Source organism: Dendrobates tinctorius, unplaced genomic scaffold, assembly GCF_039654945.1.
Source record: "Dendrobates tinctorius isolate UK_male_01 unplaced genomic scaffold, ASM3965494v1 ptg000014l, whole genome shotgun sequence".
Lineage (NCBI taxonomy): Eukaryota > Metazoa > Chordata > Amphibia > Anura > Dendrobatidae > Dendrobates > Dendrobates tinctorius.
In genome coordinates, this window is record NW_027361682.1 from 15,224,101 (window position 1) to 15,240,408 (window position 16,308).

At 44.0% G+C, this 16,308-nt stretch overlaps 1 protein-coding gene across 5 annotated transcripts in view; it reads right to left on the bottom strand.

The window, feature by feature from the left end:
- NTN1 (netrin 1) overlaps positions 1–16,308 on the bottom strand; it is a 210,991-nt gene that overhangs the window by 28,398 nt on the left and 166,285 nt on the right. For all 5 annotated transcript variants that reach the window (XM_073559670.1, XM_073559666.1, XM_073559665.1 and 2 more), the window contains 2 exons: positions 6,969–7,118; positions 4,498–4,551 (listed from right to left, as the gene is read on the bottom strand). In XM_073559670.1, the coding sequence (XP_073415771.1) occupies positions 4,498–4,551; positions 6,969–7,118 (204 nt within the window). The remainder of the gene's footprint in view (positions 1–4,497; positions 4,552–6,968; positions 7,119–16,308) is intronic.

Genomic DNA, 16,308 nt, shown 5'->3' on the forward strand with positions numbered 1-16,308 from the left:
ATGTGATAGCGCCACCATCAGATCAACACTTGTACATACTTCATGTTGATCAGTTGGATCTTTAGATGCCTTGCTAATTTTTTCTCCTTCGTGTGTGATACAATCAGCTCAGCCGCAATATCTAAGCCTATAATGTGTGATACTGCCTACAGGCCGGTGTAGAAACAGCCTTATGTAGTGATACTGCACGCAGAGATAGCCATTCTAAGCCAGCTCGGGTATCTAAGCCTATCATGTGTGATTCTGTCTGCTGAGCTGTGTATCTAATCCTATCCTGTGTGATACTGTCTGCTGAGCTGTGTATCTAACCCTATCATGTGTGATACTGTCTGTTGAGCTGTGTATCTAACCCTACCATGTGTGATACTGACTGCTGAGCTGTGTATCTAATCCTATCCTATGTGATACTGACTGCTGAGCTGTGTATCTAATCCTATCCTGTGTGATACTGTCTGCTGAGCTGTGTAACTATCTAATCCTATCCTGTGTGATACTGTCTGTTGAGCTGTGTATCTAACCCTACCATGTCTGATACTGAATGCTGAGCTGTGTATCTAATCCTCTCCTGTGTGATACTGTCTGCTGGGCTGTGTATCTAATCCTATCATGTGTGATACTGACTGCTGAGCTGTGTATCTAATCCTATCCTGTGTGATACTGTCTGCTGAGCTGTGTATCTAATCCTATCCTGTGTGATACTGTCTGCTGAGGTGTGTATCTAATCCTATCCTGTGTGATACTGTCTGTTGAGCTGTGTATCTAACCCTACCATGTGTGATACTGAATGCTGAGCTGTGTATCTAATCCTCTCCTGTGTGATACTGACTGCTGAGCTGTGTATCTAATCCTATCCTGTGTGATACTGTCTGCTGAGCTGTGTATCTAATCCTATCCTGTGTGATGCTGTCTGCTGAGCTGTGTATCTAATCCTATCCTGTGTGATACTGTCTGCTGAGCTGTGTATCTAATCCTATCCTGTGTGATACTGACTGCTGAGCTGTGTATCTAATCCTATCCTGTGTGATACAGTCTGCTGAGCTGTGTATCTAACCCTATCATGTGTGATACTGAATGCTAAGCTGTGTATCTAATCCTATCATGCACGATAATGTCTACTGAGCTGTGTATCTAATCCTATCATGTGTGATACTGTCTGCTGAGCTGTGTATCTAATCCTATCGTGTGATACTGACTGATGAGCTGTGTATCTAACCCTATCATGTGTGATACTGAATGCTGAGCAGTGTATCTAATCCTATCATGTGCAATACTGTAATACCGAGCTGTGTACCTAAGCCGATCACGTGTGGTACCATGTCTGGTAAGCACATTGGAGCCACATGCTGGTGCAATGAGCTATGTATGAGACAGGCCTGACGCCAGGTGATTGGGGAGGCAGTACTCCTGGTATTGGGGGTCACCTGTCCCCCGTTGTCTCATGATCACACAGAATTGATCCATTGTTTATTGATGTTCCATCCCGTCCATTATCAGCTGCAGGCTGTCACTGAGCCACAGACATGGCCTTATTGTCTCCTTTCATTGTCAGATAATCCACGTGTTTTCTCCCCAGTGTCAGGAGGCTGCGGTGTGTGAGGGGCTGCTGAACCATAGCGGGCAGGTCCCAACATGAGCAACAATTCAAAGAACCAGTATACATATATACCACACATGGAAGCTTGTCGGCTCATGAACCGCAGAATCTCCACACCCTGTGTGGCCCTGTGTCCAGGGCTAAGTATACGGTGTGATTTTTGCAATTTTGTGAATCAATTTAGATAAATTGAGTATTGTGCGGGCTGTATGGCAGTATTATTTATGCTCTGTATAGCAGTATAATGTGGACACTGTATTGTGAAACTATTTTTCCACTGTATGGCAAGATTTATGCTCTGCATAGTGGTATAATTTATGCACTCTGTGAAGGAATTATATATGCACCACATGGCAGTATTATTTATGCTCTGTATTGCAGTATTATTTATGCACTGTGCGGCGGTATTGTTTGCTGAAACTATTCATGCACCGCATGGCAGAATTATCTATGCTCTGCATCTGGTTATAATTTATGTAATGTGTTTCATTATCATTTATGCACTGTATGGCAGTATTTATTCTCTGCATAGTGCTTTAATTTATGCACTTTACAAAGGAATTATATATACACCATATGGCAGTATTATTTATGCTTTATATTGTGCTTTCATTTACGGTATGCAGTGAGTGGCAGTATTTTTTATATATTGTCTGGTAGAATTATTTATGCACCGCAGGGCAGTATTATTTATGCTCTGCATCTGGGTATAATTTATGCACTGTATTGCATATTTATGCACTGTATGGCGGTATCATTTATGCATGGTTTTGCAGTATTGGCAGTATCGTTTATGCACTGTATGGCAGTATTTATGCTGTACATAGTGGTGTTATTTATGCACTCTGTGAAAGAATTATATATGCATCATATGGTGGTACCATTTTTGCACTGTTTTTCAGTATTAATATTGTCTGGTGGAATAATGCACCGCATGACAGTATTATTTATGCTATGCATCTGGGTATAATTTATGTACTGTTTGACAGCATTATTTTTCCACTGTATGGCAGTATTTACGTACTTTGATGGAATTATTTAAGCACTGTATGGTGGTATCATTTCTGCACTGTGTGAAAGTATTATTAATATATTTAATATATTGTCTGGAATCATGCAACACATGGCAGTATTATTTATGCTATGCATCTGGGTATGATTTATGTACTGTATGACAGCATTTATGTACTTTGTGATGAAATTACTTATGCACTGTATGGCAGTAACACATTACTACACTACGGCTCATTTAAATCTGAAGACCTTTATTTGGGCCCGCCATTACTGCGGGGCGGGGGCCTGTCAGTCACAGGGAGCTGAACCAATCAGCTCTGATTACTAGACGTCTGCGCTATATTGCCATGCTCGGGGTGAGTACTTCTGATTGTCTTTTCCCTGGTCTCGCGTCCGGCCCGTGTAAACTGTGTCTATATCTTGTGTAAATCACGTAATGAATGTGGGGCGAAGCGTAAATAAGACGACACTTTTTGGGCAGAAATGAAGGCAGATTTCTGGCGTGCGTAGCAAATCAGCGCCATTGTGTGTACGACGTTGCGGAATATTTCAGGGCTGTATAAACAGTAATGGAAAACTCCTAAATGTTTGGGTCAAAAGCAAAGAGGAAAATCAGTGAACTGCGCTAACCACAGCTGGATGACAGGCCAGAGGCCGCGCCGCCCCCGTTTATGTGCAGATTCTTCGCTTTATGTGATTAACAAAATATTTACCTGACATTGATTCAAAAATCCATTTTTTTTCTTCTATTCCGCACATGAAAATGATTTCACGGCAATTAAAGAACCGGCTGACTATGTGATTTCCAAAAATATGACTGTACATGACCGGGTGAATGTTATCACCTGGCTCTATGTGACGGGAAACAGGATGAAAAGCCCGAGAAACGCAATAAAAGACATTAACAATGCACAATTGTGGGATCTTTTTTTTCTCTCCTTAAATGCATGTATTTTGGGCTAAAAATAATTTTTGCAATTGGGTGTCATTAAAAATCTTGCTTTTACAGGCACTTGTGGTTTTCTGGCTGCACAGTGAGTTAACTGAGAATCTGTCAGTGAGTTCCTTCTGAAGGGGAATTTGTAACTGGTATCTGTCTCTTTATGAACTCCTCTGTGCTATTTTATGACCACATCAAAGATAAGCTGAACTTTGATGTGATCATAAATCAACACTGAGGAGTTCAGAAGAAGACAGGTAAAAGAGTTACAAACTCCCCGGCACAAGCTCACTGACAAATTCACAGTTAAAGGGGTTTTCTCAACTTCCATCTTGCCTCTCGAGCCAAACTGTCGAGCCACTGGCCCGAACCATGCGCTCTCAGATGCTGCGAGCACGGACACAAAAGGTGGCTGCATCCATCTAGAGCTTGGCACCTAGCCTATGAAACTGGCTACTTCTGAAAGGCTGCAGAGGTGGCCGGTAACCTAAGCAATGAGCAATAAACTATAGAATTAAAAATCCATTTTTTTCTTGAGAACCGAGAGGATTTTTAACAAAAAGTAAATTGCAAACTTATTTGTCCTTACAAGCATTTAGCAATTTTAACCATTTAACAAGATAAGAAAAACCCCTTTAACTCGTCCTGCAGCCGCAATGGGAATCAATGAGTCTGTAAAACACCAAATGGGGCAAACCCAAAAATATATGCTCCCGTATCATGCCCACACTGTCCAGGATCCAATATGGCACCTCCAAAAAAGTTGTACAAATTCCGTCATGCATCTGGCTAAGGCTCCGTTCACACAATGAAGTTTTCGGTGCGTTTTTTATGCTTGAAAAAAATGCAAATATTTTACTTAATAGGTGCAGAAAATCTGCAACACCAAAAGCTCATGGTGGGAACATAGCCCAAATCGATCGCCCGCCCTGTAATGTGCAGAACTTACCGGCTGGTTCCTCTGTGCTGCTGGCTGCCGTGGTTGGAGGAGCCACCGGTATCTCTATGGAGGCAAGAGCGAGCGTTCGGGGGAGAGAAGAAGACAAACACCATTATTACAATCTCCTTATGGCACAAGGGAAATTGGGCATTGTGTGTAAATGTCAGCGGTTAGTCTTTCCTAGGAGTGCGAGCACGTCTACAGAAGCGAGCCGGGAGGGGGACGGTGTCTGCGGCATTAATGGAAGCAGGGAGGTTACAGCTTGGCTCTAAAACGGGACATAGAAGGACAGGGAGGGTCAAAGGAAAAAGGGGACGCAGATCAGGGGTCTAAGAATTGGGCCACAGAATGAGACTTTCTCAAATCTTTTACAATTTTCTATTTCAGTAAAATAAGGGGATACCCTGTAGTGTCATCCTGGGGCGGTTACGGCTCCTCGCTCCTCCTTAGGCCTCGTTCAGACGTCCGTGATATTTCTCATATGTGTAAAAACAAGAGTTTGGTCCGTGTGTCCATTTTTATCATCGATAGTGACTTTTTCGTATGACAAAAAAAATAATTTGCACGTTTTCTCCTACCCGCTATACCGATATATTGCTATATATGTGGACGGCACACAGTCAGCAATGTGCTCTGTTCTGACCCAAAGTATGTGTGACGCCGATCAAAACTGGAAATGTCACTGCAAAAATAGAGACCTGGACGTGTGATCAGCGGCGCAGATTATAATGGGTAGCCGGAAACAGATGTCTGAACGAGGCCTTATGGTTAGTAATTAGTGATGAGCGCACATGCTCGGATAAGGCGCATGCTCGGGTCAAAACAGAGTGTCTTCTGCCTGCTCGAATAATATGTTTGACTCCCTGCCGCTGTATGTTTCACGGCTACTCAAGACACAACACATCGAGGGATTGTCTAACCAACAGGAAATCCTCGCATATATTGTGTCTGTCGAACACCCGCTAGACATGCAGCAGCGGGGAGTCGAACATATTACTCAAGTACGCCGAAGACACTCTGTTAGCCCCCGAGCGTGCGGGATAGCACCTTATCTGAGCACGGGCGCTCATCACTATTAGTAATGTTTGGTAGTAAAGGAGCAGAACCATCTAATCATCCACACTTGGATCTGATCGAACTGGGGGCGGCCATTGTGTGGGCTAACAGCCATTCACTTTTTGCTTTCCCAGTCTCAAAGAACCTCAGAGATGCTGTATCTAATCCTATCCTGTGTGATACTGTCTGCTGAGCTGTGTGTCTAACCCTATCCTGTGTGATACTGTCTGCTGAGCTGTGTACCTAATCCTATCCTGTGTGATACTGTCTGCTGAGCTGTGTATCTAATCTTATCCTGTGTGATACTGTCTGCTGAGCCGTGTATCTAATCTTATCCTGTGTGATACTGTCTGCTGAGCTGTGTATCTAATCCTATCCTGTGTGATACTGACTGCTGAGCTGTGTATCTAACTCTATCCTGTGTGATACTGTCTGCTGAGCCGTGTATCTAATCCTATCCTGTGTGATACTGTCTGCTGAGCTGTGTATCTAATCCTATCCTGTGTGATACTGACTGCTGAGCCGTGTATCTAATCCTATCATGTGTGATACTGTCTGCTGAGCTGTGTATCTAATCCTATCCTGTGTGATACTGACTGCTGAGCTGTGTATCTAATACTATCATGTGTGATACTGTCTTCTGAGCCACCGCATCTAAGCATATCATATGTGATCCTGTCTGTTGAGCTGCTGTATCTTATGTTAAATTGCCTTGTAGATCTGCTGTATCTAAGCTTGTTATATACAATATTGTCTGTTGAGCTGCTGCATCTAATCATCTTATATATGATAGTTTCTTGTGCTGGAGTATCTAAGCCTATCATGAGGCATACTATCCTTTGAGCTGCTGTATCTCTATAATATGTGATACTGTTTGTTGAGCTGCTGTATCTAAGCCTATTGTGTGATAGTCTGTTGAACTGCTGTATCTAAGTCAATTGTGTGATACTGGCTGATGAGGTGCTTTATCAACGCCTACCATGTGATACTTCCTGTTGAGCTGCTGTATCTAAGCTTATCGGGTGATACCGTTGAGCCGCTGTATCTAAGCTTATCATGTGATACCGTTGATATGCTGTATATAACCTTATCGTGTGATACCATTGAGCCGCTGTATCTAAGCTTATCGTGTGATACTGTTGAGCTTATTGTGTGATACAGTCTGTTGGGGTTTGGTATCTAAGCCTATGGTGTTTGGTTGCATATTTGCAGGCACGACGGCCCTTGCTGGCTCTGGCTATCGCACAACATGGCCGCCCCCGTTAAATGTACAGATCAGGTCCACTTGTATTCAGTGCAGTGCGATACAAGAGCTGAGACTTCCAGCATACACCTGGTTAATAGCATTCGGTTATAGGGCGGCCATTGTACCCCAAAGTACAGGGCCCCCAAATAACAAAACATGTAACAGTAACAACACATACTTATGCAGGGGGCAATGGGAGAGCGGCTCTGTTGGTAACCCTTGGCACATCGGTTGCACGTTATACCAGTCACACCATCTTTGCAAGGACATTGCCCTGTGGTCTGATTACAGGTTTTGCCGGCCGCACCAACCGGATGGCAGTCGCAGGCTGCGGGGTGGAACAGAGGAGAAGGGGTTGGAAAACAGCACAAGGTCAGAAAGCAAAAACTACAACCACATTACAGAGCGACACTGAAGTCTGCCGGGGAGGGCGCGGGGTGGGAGCCGGGGCACAGCAGAGGGTACATCTACCATGCAAGCCTTCTACTGAAGCATAAGATCGGAGAGTAAAGAGATGCATCCGGTGCCCACTGTGGCAGCCACATTGTGGGCTCAGCCCATGTATGTAGTACAGCTCACTAGTCCGGCTAAGGCGGTACCATCTCTTCACGCCAGGCACCCGTCTCTGTAATCAATTAATAAGCTGTATTCATATCTGGTAATTCTGCCCAAAAAATAGCTGTCTGCCCCAATATGGCTAACTGATACATTGTAAATGAATCTTACCACATGAGGACCTCCAGCAAGCAAGTAGAGGCGAGATGGACCATGTGCAAAACCGCACACCAGTTCTGGTACTCGAAGAAAAACGGCAGCACTCCAGACGAGCAGAAAAGTGCAACTGAGTAGGGGCGATGGATTACACGACTTTTGTTTTTAATTCAGGATGCTAATATTTTTCTAGTTGTTATTAATAGGATTGTACGGTGGAGGACCTGTTGAAATGTTCCTCTGGAGAAGGCCACACAATATTGCTTTTTTCTTTTTTGTATCCTGGTATAATATTTTTGTCAATGTATAATGAAAAAAGAAGAAAAATGCAGCACTCACAAATAGAGCTGAAAAACTGTGCGTGTTTATTTCACATGAATTCCATCAACAGGTATGTGGACATGCAGGACGTTAGAGGAATGCTAGCGGAGGGAGGTGTCGGACAACAGCCATTTCACGATTACTCACTTCTACGGGTCCAGGATGCGAAAGTAATCGCAAAACGGCCGTTGTCTGGCACCTCCCTCCCCTAGCATTCCTCTAACGTCCTGCATGTCCACATACCTGTTGATGGAATTCATGTGACATAAACACGCACAGTTTTTCAGCTCTATTGGTGAGTGCTGCATTTTTCTTCTTTTTTCATTATACATTGAAATACTCATGTTTCTTCATGCAAGCACCTCCGTTTTTTGACTGAACTATACACCGCAATACTTCAGATAAATAGCTCCGTCTGCTAATGTGGTGATTTTTGTGCCCTAATCTGCCGTTCACCTGTGTGCTTCTTTGTTGGGATAATATTTTTGTCACCTGTCCAAGTTTGTATGGCCCAGGGACTACCACTACCTGTCCTATCTACACGGTCCAGGAATTATCACAACCTTTCATTTCTCCATGGCCAAGGGACTCCGGCTACTTGTCCCATCTCCGTGACCCAGGAACTACGACTACCTGTCCTGTATCCATGGCCCCAGTGCTACCACTAACTGTCCTGTATCCATGGCCCCAGTGCTACCACTACATGTCCTGTCTCCATGGCCCCAGTGCCACTACTACCTGTCCTGTCTCCATGGCCCAGGTGCTACCACTACCTGTCCGATCTCCATGGTCTCAGTGCTACCACTACCTGTCCTGTCTCCATGGCCCAGGTGCTACCACTACCTGTCCTGTCTCCATGGCCCAGGTGCTACCACTACCTGTCCAATCTCCATGGCCCAGGTGCTACTACTACCTGCCTTGTCTCCATGGCCCAGGTGCTACAACTACATGTCCTGTCGCCATGGCCCAGGTGCTACAACTACTTGTCCTGTCTCCATGGCCCAGGTGCTACCACTTCCTGTCCGATCTCCATGGCCCAGGTGCGTACCACTACCTGTCCTGTCTCCAAGGCCCAGGTGCCACCACTACCTGTCCACTCTCCATGACCCAGGTGCTACTACTATCTGCCTTGTCTCCGTGGCCCAAGTGCCACCACTATTTGTCCTGTCTCGATGGCGCATGTGCTACCACTACCTGTCCAATCTCCATGGCCCAGGTGCTACCACTTCCTGTCCTGTCTCCATGGCCCAGGCGCCACCACTACCTGTCCGATCTCCATGGCCTCAGTGCAACCACTACCTGTCCTGTCTCCATGGCCCAGGTGCTTACCACTACCTGTCCTGTCTCTATGGCCCAGGTGCCACCTCTACCTGTCCTGTCTCCATGGCCCAGGTGCTACCACTAACTGTCCAATCTCCATGGCCCAGGTGCTACTACTACCTGCCTTGTCTCCATGGCCCAAGTGCCACCACTACTTGTCCTGTCTCCATGGCCCAGGTGCTACCACTACCTGTCCTATCTCCATGGCCCAGGTGCTACCACTTCCTGTCCGATCTCCATGGCCCAGGTGCTTACCACTACCTGTCCTGTCTCCATGGCCCAGGTGCCACCACTACCTGTCCTGTCTCCATGGCCCAGGTGCTACCACTACCTGTCCAATCTCCATGGCCCCAGTGCTACCACTACCTGTCCAATCTCCATGGCCCCAGTGCTACCACTACATGTCTGATCTCCATGGTCCAGGGACTACTACAACCAGCCTTAGGCACTATGGTCCAGAAACTACTTGAATCTGTGCTGTACTCTTGCCACCACAAGGATTTTTCCTATAGCTCACCCTTAGATTGTGGAGGGACAATTGAATTTAGGAAACTTCTCGAAGTGAGAAATGATGCTCCTTGAACCACTAAAGTTGTCTCAGTAACACCGAAAGAGCTTTACGAAAAGCGATTTCTGGGATCTGATTGATTCATTTGCACAGTCAATTGCTCTAATGAATGATTTTAGATCTAGATGGTGCTATTGGGAAGGTTAGGGTTAACAGTGAGCAGCTTCCATCATAAAAAGAGTTTTATCTCCATTGTCGGCACATTCACCTCCAGTCATACGAGGAGGCGCAATGCCGAAAATCAGAGCGATGTTTCAATGGGTGACTAATAAGAGGACCTACCTCACTATAACCAGAGTGGCAGCGCGCGGAGTGAGCGTGTGTACATAACCTAAGAGCAGTCACTGCTTTCCTCGCACAAAAGGCACTCAACAAGGTTTTACGAGCATGTAAAATGCTAAATGAAAATGTCAGGAAAGCCACCGCTCCATGCGTCACCCATGACGGTCACCCGTTACCTAACCGAGCACCGCTTACTTGTGCAGAGACTACAAATATTAGTCAAAAGTAAAATGTTACTCAGTTTTTGGAAACCATGTGAAAGAAAACGGATTCATGGTATAATGAAGAGTTCTGCAACTTTCTAAAACATTGTCTCTGAACTGATCACCATTTTTAATACATCTGCTTGCTGTAAAGGAAAGGAAATATCGTTGTTTCCATTCTGAGGTCAAGGTCCCGTGATACATTGTTACAAGTGCTGTATCCATGGGGGAAATGTGGAAGTGTATGGACGATTGCCGGACTTCTGTACGCCTCGGATCTTTACATGGAAAATTACAATTCCGAAGGGTTCTACATTGTGACAAAACTGCAGCACGCTCCATCGGATGCCGAATAGGCTGAGGTGGAGAACAACTTCATCTAGATCAGGGATGTCAAACTCAAATACACAGACGGACAAAACTAAAAGCTTGGACAAAGTCACGGGCCAACCTTCATATTTATTTTAAAAAAAAAGCCTACAATTGAGGAAGTTTTTCCTTATCAAATATAACGATGAACAGTTTCAGATGGAAACAAACTTAAAGGGCTTATCCCACAAACAAACTACATTTTAATTAATAGATCTTAGAATATTACATGTGCTTCTCACAAAATTAGAATATCAAAAAGTTAATTTATTTCAGTTCTTCAATACAAAAAGTGAAACTCATATTATATAGAGTCATTACAGAGTGATCTATTTAATATCTTCATTTCTGTTAATGTTGATGATTATGCAGAAGAAGAAAGACGCGCACTCTTGCTGTGGAGATAGGTGCTGACTGTACGTGGAGGGTCCACAAACAATAGTCAGTAGATAAACAGTCGCACTCAAGTGTGGATTAATCTTGCCAAAAAATCTTGAAGATTTTGTGAAATTTTTGGATTTTTATTTTATTTCAAATACATCAAATAGTGTAACACCGCAGACAAAAGAAGTATCCAAAATGTGGGTATAATATCGTAATCCAGGATATGAGTTTACTATGGTTACGTTTCGACCTACTAAGAGGCCTTTCTCAAACCATACTCAAGTAGTGTCAAGGAAAAGATTAATTAGAGCATTTTCAGAAGTAGCAAACAGGGGCTGATGGCATGGGAGCAGCCTGGACCTGCGGAGTTGTGAAATAGATCACTCTGTGTGTAACGACTCTATAATATATGAGTTTCCATTTTTGTATTGAAGAACTGAAATAAATTAACTTTTTGATGATATTCTAATTTTGTGAGAATCACCTGCATATTGGAATAATATATGTTATATAAGAGCACTAAAAAAAGCATATGGCCTAATTTACATATGTAATAACACAGGATAAATATCCTTGAATAATACAGATAATAAAGTATGATGCAAACAAAAGTGCCTCCAAACACAGGATGATGCCCCCACAGTGAATTCCTTCACACGTTACAGTGTGATTATCCTACTGTACTCCCCTCCCTCAATACCCCAACAAACAATGGTGACCCAATCACAGTATGATTCTCCAACTGTAATCCCCACACAGCCTTTCATACAGTATAAAGGCCATAAAAGTTGCTCCATACATTATAATGGCCCCACATAGTGCTCCATACAGTATGTCGGGGCCCGCATTGCCTGCCATACTGTACACTAGGCCTCACATAGTGCTCCATATAGCATAATGCCCTACCTAGTACTCCATACAGTATAAAGGGCCCCACATAATGCTCCATACCATTTAAAGGGCCCCACACAGTGCTCTGTACAGAATAAAGGGCCCCAAATAATGTTCCATACAGTAGAATAGCCCCACATAGTGCTCCATACAGTAGAACAGCCCCAAATAGTGCTCCATATAGTATAATGGACCAACATAGTGCTCTACAAAGTATAATGGACCCACATAGTGCTCCATACAGCATAATGGCCCCTCATAGTGCTCCATACAGCATAATGACCCATCATTGTCCTCCGTACAGCTTAATGGCCCCACATAGTCCTCTATACAGTATATCGTGGTCCCACATTGCCTGCCTGCAGTATAATATGCCCCACATAGTACTCCATACAGTATAATGGTACCACATAGTGCTCCATACAGTATAATGGGCTCCACATAGTGCTCCATACAGTATAATGGTACCACATAGTGCTTCATACAGTATAATGGTACCACATAGTGCTCCATACAGTATAATGGTACCACATAGTGCACCATACAGTATAATGGCCCCACATAGTCCTCTATACAGTGTATCGTGGTCCCACATTGCCTGCCATGCAGTATAATATGCCCCACATAGTACTCCATACAGTATAATGGTACCACATAGTGCTCCATACAGTATAATGGGCTCCACATAGTGCTCCATACAGTATAATGGTACCACATAGTGCTCCATACAGTATAATGGTCTCATATAGTGCCCCATACATTATAATGGGCTCCACATTGAAAAAAAAAAATTAATTAAAAAATACTCATCTCTGCCCATTCCCCCACTGCTCCGGTCTCTTCATGGTGACTTCAGATTTTCTTTATATCTCGGTGCAGCGGGGGTGTTGTAATGACGCAATTGTGTCCATTGTGCTGAGATGTCTGACGCAGAGGGGTAATGAAGGGACAGGGAGCATCATCTGATGCTCTGTTGTCCATCATTGCATTCAACTGTATCGACATCCAGGATGCCGGGTAAAAGTGCAATGCGGGCCAGATTTACTTAGGGGACCCGCCTTGTGTTGCAGGCCAAATATACTCACCTTGCCGGCCATTTTTGGCCCCTGGGCCAGAGTTTCACATATGTGATTTATATGGAAGAAGCATGGCTTCATACAGGAGCGTGTGAACCTGATCATGTTTGGATATGAACAAGACAGCAAGCAGAGGTCTTAAAATTGGTGGTGCTAAAATCGAAAGTACACTAAAAAGCTACAAAAGATTTCATCATACGATGATTTTTCATCATCTGTCCCTTGTGTTCTCGATTCTCTGGAATGTCTCCTTGGGAGGGAAGAGGTTAAAGCACCTGCCTCAAAGCACAGGTGCAATGTGAATTGTACTCACATATAACACCTGGCATGTCACCCGCTATAGATTTCTCATACAGGAACATGCTCAAAGGTCACGCTATATACAGTAAAAAATATATGTGTGTGTATATATATATATACCGTATATATCACTGAGCGCAAAAAAAACCACAAAACAAAACAGTGGCTTAAAAAAAACACATGGGAGTGTATCCGACAAAATGACAGAGATGTGGAGAATGAGGCCAGTTATTTAACCAATGCTGCGTCTTTATCAATGTTGCATACAATAGCCTCTATGTATGGAGGCAGGTGTAATATACACACACACATACGTGTATAGGTCTATATAGTACTGGTGAAATGTCTGGACACACCTGTTTGTGCAATGGTTTTCCTTGTTCTTATTGGGATGTGCACATTATAAATTCAGATTGGAGGCAGCAAAACCATGAGGGAAGCAAGGAGTAAGGAAACACGTGGGAAAAAAGTCCTGAAGATGTCCCCAGAGGTGCTGAGCACTTGTTGCTGTTTTGCCATCATTCTGCATTCCACTCATTCCAAACCATCTCCATTAGATTCAGGTTGGGTGATTGTGGAGGCCAAGGCATTTTTCTTTCTTGGTCACATAGACCTCACATAGTCTGGAGGTGTTTTGGGATATTGTCCTGCTGCAACACAAATGATGATCCCACTAAATACAGACCAGATGGGATGACATCACTGCATAACACTGTGGTGGCCATGCTGGATAATGCGCCGGGAACTTTGAATAAGTCACTGATCCAATGTCCAGTTCTTGTGTTGTTTAGCCCAAACAAGTCTCCTCTTCATGTTTGTAGTCCTCAGTTGTAGCTTTTTTTACAGCAATAATGACCGCTTCTCACAGTCTCGTCTGGACAGCGGATGCTGAGATTTATCTGTTACTTGATGTCTTTGCATCGTTTATGGGGATTGTTATCTGAGGTGCTGTCAATTTGCATTTTCTGTTGAGGCTGGTAACTGGTGAACTTATCCTCTGCAGCAGAGGTAATTCTTGGTCTTCCTTTCCTGGGGCGGTCCTCGTGAGAGCCAGTTTCATCTTAGCAATTGATGAGAAGGATACCTTCTAAGTTCTAGCAATTTTCCGGATTGACTGACCTTCGTGTCTTAAATGTAACGATGGGAAGCTGTTTTTCTTAGTTGAATGCTTCATGCCATATTCTAGCTTAGTACAGTTGTGGAATAGGGCTCACCTTTTTACGGAGCTGTGTACCAGCACCGTCTCTGCAAAGCTTGCCTGATGGTCACAACCACTTTTTGAAGCCAGACGACTCAACAAACAAACGAACAGTCCAGGTGATGACCTGATGAATCTGCCAGAAACAATGCCAAGGGGCATAAAGCTGCAATTAAAAGGAAAGGTGAGTACTCTGAAGAATCTAAAGTGTAGCACATATTCTGGTGTATTTCACATGTGTTTCTTTACTCCTTTGCTGCCTTCAGCCTGAATCTATAATGGAGGCACATGCGGGGCATCTCTGTGCTACTGTACCATCCGGAGAGTGAGGGGTTACCCGGGTAAACCTGGTGGATTTGTTTTGGCCAGGTGGATTAAAGCTATCAAAACCCTTCTATTGAGATGGGAAAAAGAAAGAGCACAGGGACGGCCGGAAACTGGATTTCTCACACAAAACCCCGGCACTGGAGAATCACAAGGCTTTCCGATACTAATAGGATACGTCTGGGTACATTATTAAGGGGCTTTTCATGCCAGACCGGGGTGACCGCTGATATAAAGGCTGGGCATGTAGGGGTCGTCCCTTTTGAGTTTACATGCTGGATTTTATTTCAGTATTTTCCCCCGAGCTTGAAACATAATCTGGTTGAGATTAATCCGAGGAAGGAATAATAATAAACTCACCTTGCCTGCACTAATACGTAAGATGATGAACGCGACAGACTCTAGGACTGAGGCAGGCACATAAGTGTCACCAGTAGGATGAGTAATAGTACGGCAGCACTAGTCAATTAGTATAATAGCCTGGCACTGCCACCCTATGAGTGACGGTAGTAGTGAAGGTTTTGCATCCCAGACGGATGCAGCTGCCGGTCAAAAGGCTGGATGTGACTTCATAGTCCTCTCGTGCACTTGTGGGAACAGCCTCACCTCAGGCGGACAACACCTGCATCCACATACCCAGGTGCCCCCCTCCTCCCTTCATTCTCTGAAGTGTTTGCAAGTGGCTTAACCTGCCTGTTCCCCTCCACCCTCCCTCCAATCTGCCCCAAAAATATGTCTGGGACCATTCGTCAAAGCATCCAGCCTTTGTACCAAAATCGACACCCTCCCCCACACCTTCCCTTTTCTCCAGTTCTGCTTAACCTGTTCAATGCGTCCCACTGTCCCATGGTATGCACACCTGTGCCGGGCTCCCGAGGGGGGTGGAGCAGCCCCATACACTAAATATTAACCTCTTTCTCTGTCACTGGAATTTAACGATTTGGCTGCCAGCTTGTGATTCCATCTAGGGTTAAAATCACAAAAAGACGATGTCCAGACCGTGAAAATAAATTGGTAAAAACGAGCGCGAATCGACTGCACAGCGAGCTTTCACAATTATGTGCCGCTTATTTATATCACGCCAATTTTGAAAATTCGTCATTTTGTGCGTCTTTCCTATCTCCACTTCTAACGACTTGCGGATGTAACGCCAACAAACGAGATAACATTTCAATCAGCCAAAAATACGCTGCAGATTTTATAAGCATAACCTGACAGCCCATGGATATCAAAATCGGTGTAACGTGTCTCTGAACTGTGTGTTCTTTATCGCAGGGCTCCTTTACAAAGGCAGATAAATTGCTCCTAATTAGGGTGGATCAAAATAGCGAGTTGATTGGTGGTCGTTAACCAGTTCAAGATGGGGCCATTTTTCCTTATTTTCCTGATAAGTGGACCGTCATTTTTTATAATCCATTTTTTTTGCTGAAAACGCAAAGAAATATAGGAAATACATGTCTATTTATTCCGCCTTTTTTTCTGTTTTTCTGTACGACCACTGACATATTTCAAAATGTGTTCCCCTTTCTGTAAAATTATTTTTATATATTGGACATATTTATTTTTTCCCA